The sequence below is a fragment of the Oncorhynchus gorbuscha genome, linkage group LG02 (assembly GCF_021184085.1).
Source record: "Oncorhynchus gorbuscha isolate QuinsamMale2020 ecotype Even-year linkage group LG02, OgorEven_v1.0, whole genome shotgun sequence".
NCBI classification, from domain to species: Eukaryota; Metazoa; Chordata; class Actinopteri; order Salmoniformes; family Salmonidae; genus Oncorhynchus; species Oncorhynchus gorbuscha.
In genome coordinates this window covers 77,479,050-77,492,618 of record NC_060174.1, presented here as the reverse complement: position 1 = coordinate 77,492,618, position 13,569 = coordinate 77,479,050, and the positions used below count along the sequence as shown (strand labels likewise).

Below are 13,569 nucleotides of genomic sequence, written 5' to 3'. Positions count from 1 at the left end.
CCACTCAAGCCATGAACGGACCCTCTCCATCTTCAGAGGATGCAGCTTGCAAGTACTTGGCCTCTATTATTGGTTGACCTGTCATGATATATTACTTTTTGTTTTTTTGCTCTTGAACGTTTTGATTCTATGAAAAGTGCTATAGAAATGTACTTAATTATTAATCATGATTACTTAATATGAATAGATTAATGTTAATCCTAATAGATTACAATACATCATGGACAACACAACCGCTAACTAGGCTTACTTCTAGTGCTTATTTGAATCATTCCTAACAAACATTTTTTTTTATATTATTAGCTATATTGTTACATTTTACCATACAATTGCTGAGTAAGTATCTGGTCATTTAATGTATGTAAATAATTAAGTGCTACAGTCAGTAAAATAGTTTTGGTCTGAAAGAAAGAATATCAAACACTGGAAGTAACGGTCAGAATTGGCGCTGTCCGTGGTGCTGATGTCTTGTTTAAAATCCTACAGGCTTAGACTGTCACCTCTCCTCATTTGATGCAGGCTACGTTCTCTGCACGGATGACCGAGAGGCTTCTAATGAATGAACACAAGGGCTGAATGGACAATTGTCAATGTCAGAATGGACAGCAGGTGGGCGGCACAGTAACCCTTAAATTGTTAGAACTTCATACATGTGTTGACGCAGGCAACATGCACGCAGCTTTCTACAGTAACTGTTAGCCAAGGGATCATAGCATACCATAGTGGTTCACGGCCACTGGGGGACGCGTCTCCCATAAACAAGGACGGCGGACTCGTGACGCGTCGGGGATCGCCAATGCAAATGTGTATGCTCCCTCACTCCCTGCCATCTAGTTTTGTAACGATCTGCTCTTCCATGGAGAGGGAGAGAGAGTAGAAAAAGACGAGGAGCGGGGAGACGATTCTTAAACGTAACAATACAAACGTGGCTTCACTGGTTTTGGATATAAAATAGGATATTTTAGATTTCAGAATACGTGGGAGAGAGATTCGACCCTGAATCGGATAGCGTTCTGTATGATAACACGCAGTCTCGAACCGTCGACATCCAAGGTAGGCTAAACGGTATTCAGATTTGTATTTTATAACACTGATTATGCATTATTGAGTAAATGTGCGCTTTGCAACTTGTTTTGATCCTCCATTGGGTGATATGTTATTATGCCTTATACATTACACAGTTAGATTAACGCTGACAAAAATCATAGTTTATTATTTGACAGCGGGCATTATTTTCGAAAATGTTGCTAATCTATAGACTACTTCTAGAAATCATTACAAATGTTGATCAGTTAGAGAAGTTGGCGGTTCATAAAACACTAGAAACAAATTATGTGCTATGTGGTGGGAGCATAGTGTATGCGCAAACTGTTGCTTGCTTCTCTTGGTTGGTAGCCTAATATTATGAACAAAATCCACAAGAATAGGTAGCCTGATAAAGGTCGAAACTAGAAAAGTTATACGATTGGAATTAGTGGCAAAAAAAGTCCTAAAAGGAAAAGCGTCATGGCCATAATTCTGTAATATTACATTATGGTCTGGCTGCTGTCTTTGTGCAGAGGGTTTAGTGATGATTGCATCCCACTGGGTAAAACTGTTTGAATCGACATTGTTTCCACGTTGTTAAAGTTTTAAAAAACATGTGACTCTTTGAATCAAGGTGGAAAACTGATTAGATTGTTTCATCCAACTTAAATCCAATTACATGAACTTTTTTGTTGATTTCACATTGAATTCACGTTAGTGAATACAACCTAATGTAAATCACAACTAGACTTTAAACTGATATCTGTACCCAGTGGGACTGTTAGTGGCTTTCATCTCTTGCCTGTCATGCACTACCTGGCATTTCTCCACTAACCTACTACTCCAGAATTAGAGAGAGAACTTGTCCAATTGAAAAGCACTAATTTCCATGTCTGGATCTGAGTTGCCGCTTGAATGTAATTGGTTTGTTATGGTACAGCTCATCAAAAGATGGTTCACAAAGCCCAATCATAAACTAAAGTCAGTGTGGAGCTTTACAAACATACCAACACACTGATTAAAGTCAGTGTGGAGCTTTACAAACATACCAACACACTGATTAAAGTCAGTGTGGAGCTTTACAAACATACCAACACACTGATTAAAGTCAGTGTGGAGCTTTACAAACATACCAACACACTGATTAAAGTCAGTGTGGAGCTTTACAAACATACCAACACACTGATTAAAGTCTGTGTGGAGCTTTACAAACATACCAACACACTGATTAAAGTCTGTGTGGAGCTTTACAAACATACCAACACACTGATTAAAGTCAGTGTGGAGCTTTACAAACATACCAACACACTGATTAAAGTCAGTGTGGAGCTTTACAAACATACCAACACACTGATTAAAGTCTGTGTGGAGCTTTACAAACATACCAACACACTGATTAAAGTCAGTGTGGAGCTTTTAAACATACCAACACACTGATTAAAGTCAGTGTGGAGCTTTACAAACATACCAACACACTGATTAAAGTCAGTGTGGAGCTTTACAAACATACCAACACACTGATTAAAGTCCGTGTGGAGCTTTACAAACATACCAACACACTGATTAAAGTCAGGGAAACAACAACATAATACAGATCGTGCTGTGATGCTGTGATGTTGTCATGCTGTGATGCTGTCATGCTGTGATGCTGTGATGCTGTCATGCTGTCATGCTGCCAGTGTAATTGAGGCAGAATGGTGGAGATTTCCGAAGCAAAGACAAGCGAAACAGAGAAACTAAGGATGTGCTGTAGCTAACTGGAAGATAACCTCTTCCCACACACCCATTAACACCAGATATAGTATCACACCAGGTTCAGAGGAAAGACAAACAACGAAGAGCAAGGGAAATAACTTAATTCTCATTGTTCTAGAACAGAAACACAATCCAATATGTCAACATGAGCTGAAATAACTTAATGCTCAGTGCTCTAGAACAGAAACACAATCCTACAGTGTATGTCAACATCAACTGAAATTACTTTATGCTCAGTGCTCTAGAACAGAAACAAAAATATGTCAACATGAACTATGGATCTAATCCCCCGAGCTATATATGTTTCCCTCCAATATTCTACAGAGGTCATATACACAGAGAAATATGTTCTGCCAATTTACATCTGACTTGCTTGCTTCTATTTTGTTGCCCTAGGTTTTTCCAAGAAACTACTTGCTTCCAGGGCTTGTTCTGTTCCCTTGGAGATTACTGTAAAGTCTGGCGCTGCTGTGACACATCTGAGGGACCTGATTACACAGTGGTCCTTTTGGCTGCCAGTCCAAAGGCATGGCTATGAACCACAAAGAGTCATTAACCATCTAAAGCTGCAGCCAGGTAGCCTACCTACTGTGTGACTGGACTGATGGGGCATTGGGAAGGTTATAATGAGGTTTTAACCCTCACCCTTCTCTCTGGAATGGTGGCTCACTAGGGGTCAAAGAGCCACCAGCTGAACAGTGGGGATGGCCACGGCCCTCTACAGGCTGCGTTGCTTCCTGCGGCGAGCTCAGATGCTCCTCCTCTTCCTGGGGATCGCCTACCTGATGGCGGGGAGCATCCTGTTGCTGCAGCGCTCCAGCCTGACCCTAAAGACCGCTCAGCCACCAGGCGACGCCAGTCTCCCTTCTCTCATGGCACTGCCAGCACCTCCCACAGCCGTGAGGGCCTCCCCCGGCCTGGGCCTGAGGGCGCGCTCCAGATGGGCAGCCACCCAGGGTGTGTTGGGTGGTGAAGGGGGCATAAAGACGGGGAGACACTGGCCCACGTCCCGACACCTGGGGGTCCAACACCTGCACCATCGCTGGTTCCACGGTCTCATGCCAGACACGCAGGAGCAGAGAGGTCCTCTACAACGCAATAAAAGGCACAAAGGTACCACCTACCTAATGCAACATAATTTACTTTGAATGCCAACATATGTTGTTTAACTGCTGACTGCATACCAGATCTGGGTTGAAATGGTATTTGTTCCAGGCTTAATGACAGGACTGACAGGCTCAAATCTGCTGAAAATCTGTGTTCCCTCTGCTCAATAGTGTGTTGTACTAAACAATTCATATTGTATATTGTTGTTCGAATGGATTTGTAATATGGCTTTTCATTTACTGTTTTATTTTTACATGGCAAGGGACATACATGGGCTGCTTCATGCATGATGCCAATGAACGAGCCCTGGGGGGAACCATGCTGTATGATCTGCGCAAAATGACCAGCTCTTTGTGTCAAGACACCTGCTCAGAAAGGTAATGAGTCTAGAGGAACCATGGTGAGCTGCTGCTATTTGGTTAATTATTCTGTCTCAGTCACTGGGATGAATAGGTCCTGTGTTTCAATGGGGAGCCAGGTGGCAGGATGGTGGTGGTGTGTAGTGGAGGGCCAGATCTGTGTTAGAGATGCAGAATGAGATATAGTGGGTATTAAGGGGTGTTAGTAATCATTAAAATTCATTACAAAACTGAATAAATCAATTTATGACAAAACATTTAACAGGGCCTTATTTCACAGGAAGTCTAGAAGCAGGAAATGATTGCCACCAAAACAAATATCCAATGCAAATATAATCAGACCATGTGGACTGCTGGGAGGATATTCAGCCAGAATCATACGCCTGTTTATGGTGGGGCTCAAAGCAAATGCTAAAAGGTCATTTTGGATATCTCCTCTCTTTCCAAAGAGAGAGGATAAAGAGACTTAAAGTAGGATGACTCATATAGCCCTTGGGATAAAGGACCCCCATCATCCACCCAGAACTATTACTGTGATCCTGTCAACAGTGAAAACTGTTACCAGCCAGCACCACAGATAAATTAACGCTGGGCTTCACTGCTGCCTGCCCTGATTGATTCAATTAAAATGTCTAGTATTTATTGACACGCTGGCCTGGGGTTATGCAATCTGGTGTCCTATGGAACAAGGTAGCCCAAGGCTAATGATAGCCTTGTTCTAACGATAGCATGTGATTAAAGATAGCCCTGGGCTACTGATAGCCTGTGATTAAAGAGAGCCCTGGGCTAATGATAGCCTGGGATTAAAGATAGCCTTGTTCTAAGGATAGCATGGGATTAAAGATAGCCTTGGGTTACTGATAGCCTGTGATTAAAGATAGCCCTGGGCTACTGATAGCCTGTGATTAAAGATAGCCCTGGGCTAATGATAGCCTGTGATTAAAGATAGCCTTGTTCTAAGGATAGCATGGGATTAAAGATAGCCTTGGGTTACTGATAGCCTGTGATTAAAGATAGCCCTGGGCTACTGATAGCCTGTGATTAAAGATAGCCCTGGGCTAATGATAGCCTGTGATTAAAGATAGCCTTGTTCTAAGGATAACATGGGATTAAAGATAGCCTTGGGTTACTGATAGCCTGTGATTAAAGATAGCCCTGGGCTACTGATAGCCTGTGATTAAAGATAGCCCTGGGCTAATGATAGCCTGTGATTAAAGATAGCCTTGTTCTAAGGATAGCATGGGATTAAAGATAGCCTTGGGTTACTAATAGCCTGTGATTAAAGATAGCCCTGGGCTACTGATAGCCTGTCATTAAAGATAGCCCTGGGCTAATGATAGCCTGTGATTAAAGATAGCCTTGTTCCAAGGATAGCATGGGATTAAAGATAGCCTTGGGTTACTGATAGCCTGTGATTAAAGATGGCCCTGGGCTACTGATAGCCTGTTATTAAAGATAGCCCTGGGCTAATGATAGCCTGTGATTAAAGATAGCCCTGGGCTAATGATAGCCTGTGACTAAAGATAGCCCTGGGCTAATGATGACCTGTGATTAAAGATAGCCCTGGGCTAAGGCACTGAGGTGAGCCAGTGGTTTATGTCTCCCTCTCTCTGTAGTGGTTACCGCTTCGCAGGTCTGGAGTACGGAGCAGAGTGTCACTGTGGTAACCGCATCAGCAGCCCGCAGACCCAGGAGGAGGACTGTAGCCTGGGCTGCAGAGGGGAGAGGGGGGAGAGGGGAGCACCCTGTGGGGGCGTGGGGCGCCTCTCCATCTACAAGGTGGAGGAACAGCTCCCAGGACAGAGGAAATGTGAGTACACGGAACCTGGTATAGAGCACTGGCTGACTGAGCGGCTGTAATGTGCTTGACTAATCTCTGAACCCAGAAGCTCTTCACATGTGTCCTGGCCAAAAGTGTCACGAGAGACCAGTGCTATACTAATGCATACACTATATGAGCCGTAGCCACTATGCAGTTTAGTCATTTCCCATTTAGGGTAAGTAAATAATAGGTCTATTTCTATGGGCAACATTTGATTTAAGCTTGGCAGTGTAAGACTAATATGTTTGCATTGATCAACATTGCAGCTCATAAAGAGAAAATACATGGAATATATTTAGTTTTGTTTATACACTGTGGCCTGATGTCTGCATACCTCTGTTCTACAGTCAGAAACGTCCGCTACAGTGGCTGCTTCAAGTTGCCCAAAAACATCACCATCGTCTTCCCTGTCTACTCCCTCCAGTCAAACTCCACATCACAGTCCTGCATCGAGACCTGCACAGATAAGGTTTGATTCTGTTCCCAGCAAGAAACCCTGAAAACCACTGAAGCATTTATTTAATCTTCACCACCAGCCCAGACCATAGTCTTCCTCACACAAACCCAGGGGTGAGGTATCATGATTCATGCGCTGTCTCTGCTCTCCTCAGATGGTAGATTAGAATGGCTCTGTGTGATGAAGTTACTGGAACACCATTTGACTGTTTAAGGTTAAATGTCCCTCTAATGAGAAATAGATGGGCGCTGTAATCAGGCCTTCACACAGTCTGGGTGCATCAGTAGGGTCCTCTGCTCTACTTTACTCTGCTCTGCTCTACACACAATTGGCTGGGAGATAATATTGAATTTGATTTAGCCTATTCACTGTGTGTGTGTGTGTGTGTGTGTGTGTGTGTGTGTGTGTGTGTGTGTGTGTGTGTGTGTGTGTGTGTGTGTGTGTGTGTGTGTGTGTGTGTGTGTGTGTGTGTGTGTGTACACTTTTGTGCTTTGTGTGTTTTCACATTTGTGTAACTCCCAGTGTCAATAAACAAAGAGCACTGTCAGAGTCATAGAAATTGTAACTCCATATAGTGTGGGGTGGTGGGGGCTCTACTATGTTGAATAGAAAAACTAGGACAACTTGTGCAAAAAATATCTGAACTTGAGAAAAAAAAGGAATCAAAGGAAATAGGACAGGGGTGGTTCAGACATCTTATATAACCCACCCATCACGTTACCCAAGGGTGAAATCACATCCAATCCACCAGAGGGGGAATGAGTGCCCAGTCATATTCCTTGAACTGTAAATTACTGCTTGAAGTTATGCCTCTGATGTTTTTAATGGTCCTGGTTCGGTATTGCAGGAGCTCCCACTGGCTGTGTTGAGGAACCCACACTGTTACTGTGCCTGGGCCTCATCTCTGTTTAGACTGAACCAACGTCTGCCACCAGACCAGCCATGTCTGGAGACCAACGGCACAGCACACACTGTTGCCTCCACATCCTGGGCGGAACCATACTACTACCAGGTCTACCAGACACCTGTGCTTGGTGAGAGTCTTGAATAACCTCCAGTTTCACTTATACTACAGTCCAAGATTTAAACCATAAAAATAATATACTGCCAAATATTCAGGCTTTATACTTTACTGTAATTTAACCTCTTAGCAACAGAATGTTTCAATACAGTAGCTCAAAGATAGATCAATGGCCTGTGTCTATGGCGATGTTCAACCCTGATGTTTCTGCCTCATTCAGACTCCAGGTGCAAAGAGAGGATGTTTCTACCTGAGAGGTCCACCTCCCTGGTGGCTCTCTCCAGCTTCCCCGGAGCTGGCAACACCTGGGTACGCCACCTGATCGAGCTCGTGACGGGCTACTACACTGGCAGCTTCTACTTTGATGGCACACTTTACAACAGAGGTGATGCTGAATGTGAACACAGCTCAGGTGTTGTGATGGATAATAATGACATATACCAGGAATGATTGATGTTTCTCTCCTGGAATATATCATTGTATCATTTTCAAGCACACGCTACCATTTTCTAAACCGTGGGCTCTCGTAGAATTTCTCTAATGTATGTACTTGTACAGTACTTTCAAATATCTATGACAGTAACTTGATCTGGACCTTTAGTGCTTTGTGACACATGGCCTTGCGGAGGTTTGATCTTCTTGTGTATCTGGGGTTTTTCTACCAGGTTTCAAAGGGGAGAAGGACTACTGGAAGAGTGGGCGTAGCATCTGTGTGAAGACCCATGAGAGTGGGCAGAGAGAGATCCAGATGTTTGACTCTGCCATCCTGCTGATCCGGAACCCCTACCGTTCCCTCATGGCAGAGTTCAACAGGAAGTGTGCCGGACACCTTGGCTATGCCACAGACAAACAGTGGAGGAGCAAAGGTAACACAACAATCACAGCTCAGTGGTTTGGGAAATGGACTGGGGGTTATGTGCAAACTAAGGCATGCAAAACACATAAACCAACACAAACAGATTTTGGTCAACTATTGGTCAAAAGTCTGTTTCAAACAGATGTTCATAAATGTTGACAAATATTCAGCTGCCATATCGCTGCATAAACTGAATGGGAGATGTCAGCCATGTCTGTGCACAGCACACACTGATCAGATACCTTGGTTTCTTCTCTCCTCTGTTTACCTCAGAGTGGCCAGAGTTTGTTGACAGCTATGCCCCCTGGTGGGCGTCCCACGCTCTGAGCTGGCTACAGTTTGGCCGTCGCCTGTTGGTGGTGCACTACGAGGACCTGCAGAGGGCGCTCTTTCCCCAGCTCCGCCTCCTCACCTCCTTCCTCAACGCCACCATAACGGAGGAGAGGCTGATGTGTGCCCAGAGCAACCAGGACGGTCACTTCAAACGCTCTGGTAGGGCCCAGCGGCCCTCCTTCGACCCCTTTACAGCAGAGTTGAGGAGCACCATTGACTCCTACATCCACACAGTGGACCAGGCCCTGAGGGACAGGAACTACAGCGGCCTACCGCACGACTACATACCCAGGTGATCCTCCTCAGTTGATCCAAACTGGACAAAAGGACGTCAACAAATAAAGGGGAGGGGGAAGGTGTCATCTCTGCCACCACTCCAAAGGTAGTAGTCCAGTCTAGTCATTAGCATGGTTGGGTGAAAGGTTTTTACATGTGTTGGAGAATTCTGTCAGCTACAGAACATTTTCAGAAGAGTGACTCAGAGGGAAAGTGACTGTATGAACACACCAATGGGTAATTGTTTGACACACTTGACATGTCCAACCCACTGTGAGTGGCTGCTGAGAGTGTAGTAACATGGAGTTAAACGCCAGTGTAAACTGTCAGTGTCACTGGGATGAAAACATGGCTGAACATTACAGCTCCTGCTGAAAGGTCTCAGTGCAAGAGCCAGACTCTCTCTATTGGAAGAAAGGGGAAACATCCCCCTTTTCACTGCAGGCGTTGGGAGTATGGAGCAAGTGCCTGTCTGCAAAAACAATTCAATCAAGCATTGTAGGCTCTGAGGCTTTTAGCTTTAAATGGAATCTTTAGGTTATTTCTATTTGTTTGGGATTTTTGTCATGTTTAATATCAGTTTTACTGGTAGAGGGCAGTTAAACAGAAAATGTGCCATTCAACAATGTCAATCGGATCGTTGTAATGGACTTATGCCAATTAAATCTCCATATGTTTAGCTCTATTGTCAGCTTTTTCATTACTGCTGGTGTTCGGTCATATACAGGCAATTCTACAAATGTATTCCTGGTGGTTTGTATGTTGGTAAGTGCGTTCCATCTCTCTGAGAGACCTAAAGTGACATGACATTGTGAACAGGCCTTTTGCATCACGTTCTGTACCATATCTTGTTCAAATTGTGGCTGTGAATCTTGGTCAAATAGGTTGGTAATGTTTATCAGGGAGAGTGTAGGCTACCTCGTGAGAATAGAATACTTACACTTGAATGCAGTTTCCCACATTATCATTTTAATTGCATTCCTTATTGTTCAGTCTGTGACGGCAAACAACAGGTCAACACATTGGAAAGATAATGTCCAGATTGTCTGTTTATCTTTAAAAAATGCCTAACAAAAAGTGTCATATTAATAAATCTAAAAGCTGGATCCACGCACAGACAAACGACAGCAGTGGCGGAACAAAACAAACACAGATTCATTAGAAAATAAATCAGGTGTGACTCTCTCTGGATGTCTGCCATTGAATTTCATACAAAGACAACATAACAAATAAAATCATTGGACCCTATAGTTTAAATGAGATGATTAACTATTTACATAGTGACGTGGGCCCTAAGCCACTGAGAAGAGCCACTCCCTATCAAAACCCTCAATACCATTAACCCATCTGTCAAAAGGCTGAGTCTGTAACTCATTGTCATTATTCATCGTCTCTTACCCTGGCACAAGGGTGACGACTATAGCGTAACTAGCTCAATGAAATATAGTCAATGCATTGCTCTCAATGTTTTTTCAAATGTATTTTTCAGAGGTGTAGTTTATTTGTTTCATCCAAAATAAACAAAAACTATTGGGACTATAAAATCAAGTCAACAGTTAAGAGCGCTGCCGACTAGAAAGTCAACGGTTTTGGATTAATGATACTCTAAAACTTTCAGAAAAACATTAAGGAAAGTTGCTCAGGGTAAGTCTAATAAATTATGCATCTTTTGAAAAGAGCAAAGTATGAGAACCATTTCTCAGGGGGATGTTCATTAGAGTTGCAGAGTGAAGAACTGTAATGAATGATATCCAAACGGTCTTTTCCTGATAAAACTCTGACGGCTCTTAATTGCTGCGTCCAGAGTGACAAGTGTGAAGTCGGCCCATCATGTTGATTGCCTTAGCTACTAGAACAGGTCTGTCATCTCACTGTTCTCTCTCTCTCAATATGTTCTCTCAGCAACACTTTATAGTGTGAATACTAGGGTTGAAACGGAAGCTGAAATAGTGAAGCAGAGGCATATGGGACCCCTGTGTGGTAACCTGCCAAATAGTTTTGTTTGTACTGACAGGGTGTCTGTGTTGAATTGACGCACCAAACAGGCGAGTCCATCTGCCAAATAACATGTGACAGTAAAACCCACAGAAACAGTCATCATGGTGACAATGCTTCCCAATCCCTTTCTCCACAGCCAGAGAGAGCATTTCCTCCTGTTTCCCACATTGAGGATAAAGAAGTTCACTTTTCATGGCAAATTGATGTTTTATTCTGCTTCCTGACCTCTCTCCACAGCTTTTCACAATACATGGTGTTACGAATCCCTTTTGGCCCGACAGTCTAGGGGGGATGGTAATGAGACCCGTAACATAACTCATGCAAATTATTATTGTGACAAAGTAAAAGTGTGCACGAAATAACCACGACAACAAATCTACCGTCAAACTCTAGGTTTATTTATAAACACACGGTAATGGGGGGAGCAGGGAAAAGGGGCTGAGCTGGACCCAAGGAAACAATAAATATACAAAAACACACCCCTAAGCTAGACTAGCCTACTTTAACAACAACTAACTAACTAACCAAAAATACAGTGGGTGGTCCGCCCAGTTCTAACTAGTGTATTTAACAAAGTTCACCTACGGGTAGTGTATGCCCATGGGCGACTGTCTTGGTTTCCCCTTTTTCCCACCAGCAACAAACAAACACCATAACCAAAACCAATACTCACAGGTGATGACAAAGTGCTATGGAGGTGCTTAAACAAAAGAGAGGTTAAGACACAAAGCGAGAGTGAAACACAGAGACCTACAGACATGGCATTTACAGAGAGATTGAGCTGAGCTGAGCTTTAGAACAAACAAATGATGGGGTTTTTAAACCATGGGGAAGGAACTGTGATAGGTCAGGAAATAGGAGGAGGTGTGTCTTCTGATTGATGATTGTTGACTGATTGGGGAGTGGTGATTTTCACCTGTGAGGGGAGAAGGAGAGAAAAGAAACACACACAGGATACACACACACAGGATAACTGTATCCGTAACACATGGTTTTCCATTAAAGTGTTCAGTCTCACTCAGTATTAATTCTGATATCTTTACTTACACAGCTTGCTGGAGTTGCCAGTGAATATGGTGTACTAGTTGTATCAGTATGCACACTCCATTCATCATTAGTAACTCAGTGGGTCTACAGTACAGCATTTACATTCACTTCCACAATGCCCATTATTTCAGCACCAAGGTAGAAAAATCAGAAAACTGAGCTTGGGGGAACCTACTAAGTGTCAGCCCACTCAGCAAACAAAAAACGTTAGCAGCCAGTTGGTATCAATTCTAACTCAGCCGTATGCGTTCACACACAGTAACTCAGACACGGCTAATTCTCATCATGTAGTCATACAACCCTCTTTTGGCTCAACAGGCCCTTTTTCAAATCATAAACATTCTCCTGGGTGAAATGCAGAGCAGCAAAGTTACAATAGGTTGGTTACAACTGTCCTGAGGCAAATGAGACACAGACTGTTGTGTTGTCTATGGATTGCCAATATTCCAGTGGAATCCCACCTTTGTCCTTTATCGTCTATCTCCTCTCCCTCTTCCTCTCCCCATAAAGATAAATCAGTATGTTTGCAGCACAAAGATAACCCACAAATATGGACAAAATAATAAAACTGTCTAACGTGTTCTGAATCTTTGTTGCTTCAGAACACGTTAGACAGTTTTATTATTTAGTCTATATTTGTGGGTTATCTTTGTGCTGCAAACATACTGATTTATCTTTCTGGGAAGAGGGAGAGGAGATAGACGATAAAGGACACACAGACTGAGTATCACCATCCAGATACAGTAGATTGTTGATCAACTACTTTCATGACAATACATCTGGATGAGCAGCTTTCACTGAGAGAATACAGCACAGTGCATTCAAACAATCTTTTGCTATTCAAATTAAAACATTTGAAATTCTTACTTACTGCATAAGCAACTCATGCTGAAAGCAGGTTGACTGTATAGGACATTTGTCATCTTTGAATGGGGTGGGGGGGCTGTCATTTTACAGTGCTTATCGAAAAGTGCAATCGTTGCTGCCATGGGGGCCCTGATGATGACAGGCTCAACATCAATTATGACTGTCATTAATCACTCAAAGTTTAAATCTCAGGACAAGGTGTCCAATAACGCTTATATTACTCCCCACACGGCATAAGAAGAGAGAGGGAGGATTGATCAATAATCACAACATCACCAACATTTAGGCTCCATTCTATGGATGTAAGAGCTCAACTCTTTGTTCTGGACCTGACACTATGCAAAAGAAACGGTCAATACCACGGTAACAGAATGATGTTGAGATTCAGATTTTTCACTTTAAAAATGTATGTCAAACAAACACCAATGATTGCAAATTCAAACAAACCATAGAACTATGTACAAGGAAGAACTACTGTTAACAAATTCTACTGAACACTACAAAAACACGTTTACTTGAAGAGCAGTGGAGATGCAAAGTTTGGTAACAGAATGACAAACAGAATGCTGTTTTTGCCGTCATTCTGTTACCAAACTTTGCATCTGAAATGTTCTTCAGGTAAATGTGCTTTTGTAAAACTTTCAG

The 13,569-nt window shown here is 42.9% G+C and overlaps 1 protein-coding gene across 2 annotated transcripts; it reads left to right on the top strand.

The window, feature by feature from the left end:
* The first annotated feature begins 710 nt into the window (after positions 1 to 710).
* On the top strand, positions 711 to 9,724 carry LOC123994490 (WSC domain-containing protein 1-like). 2 transcript variants are annotated; one of them, XM_046297136.1, is made up of 9 exons: positions 711 to 1,053; positions 3,178 to 3,894; positions 4,151 to 4,265; positions 5,864 to 6,057; positions 6,417 to 6,538; positions 7,374 to 7,560; positions 7,768 to 7,932; positions 8,213 to 8,413; positions 8,677 to 9,724. In XM_046297136.1, the coding sequence occupies exons 2-9, from the start codon at positions 3,486 to 3,488 to the stop codon at positions 9,030 to 9,032; spliced, it is 1,749 nt and encodes a 582-aa protein (XP_046153092.1). In that variant the 5' UTR covers positions 711 to 1,053; positions 3,178 to 3,485; the 3' UTR covers positions 9,033 to 9,724. The 2 variants fall into 2 exon arrangements, with proteins under 2 accessions (XP_046153092.1, XP_046153103.1); XM_046297147.1 differs by having other exon boundaries at positions 711 to 1,065.
* The last annotated feature ends 3,845 nt before the right edge of the window (positions 9,725 to 13,569 follow it).

What these genes read in the sequence shown, in the direction of transcription:
- LOC123994490 (XM_046297136.1), top strand. Translation starts at nt 3,486, where the DNA reads ATGGCCACGGCCCTCTACAGGCTGCGTTGCTTCCTGCGGCGAGCTCAG. An exon ending in CAAGACACCTGCTCAGAAAG is followed by an intron (nt 4,266 to 5,863) that starts GTAATGAGTCTA and finishes CTCTCTCTGTAG; the next exon opens with TGGTTACCGCTTCGCAGGTC. An exon ending in CTACCAGACACCTGTGCTTG is followed by an intron (nt 7,561 to 7,767) that starts GTGAGAGTCTTG and finishes TGCCTCATTCAG; the next exon opens with ACTCCAGGTGCAAAGAGAGG.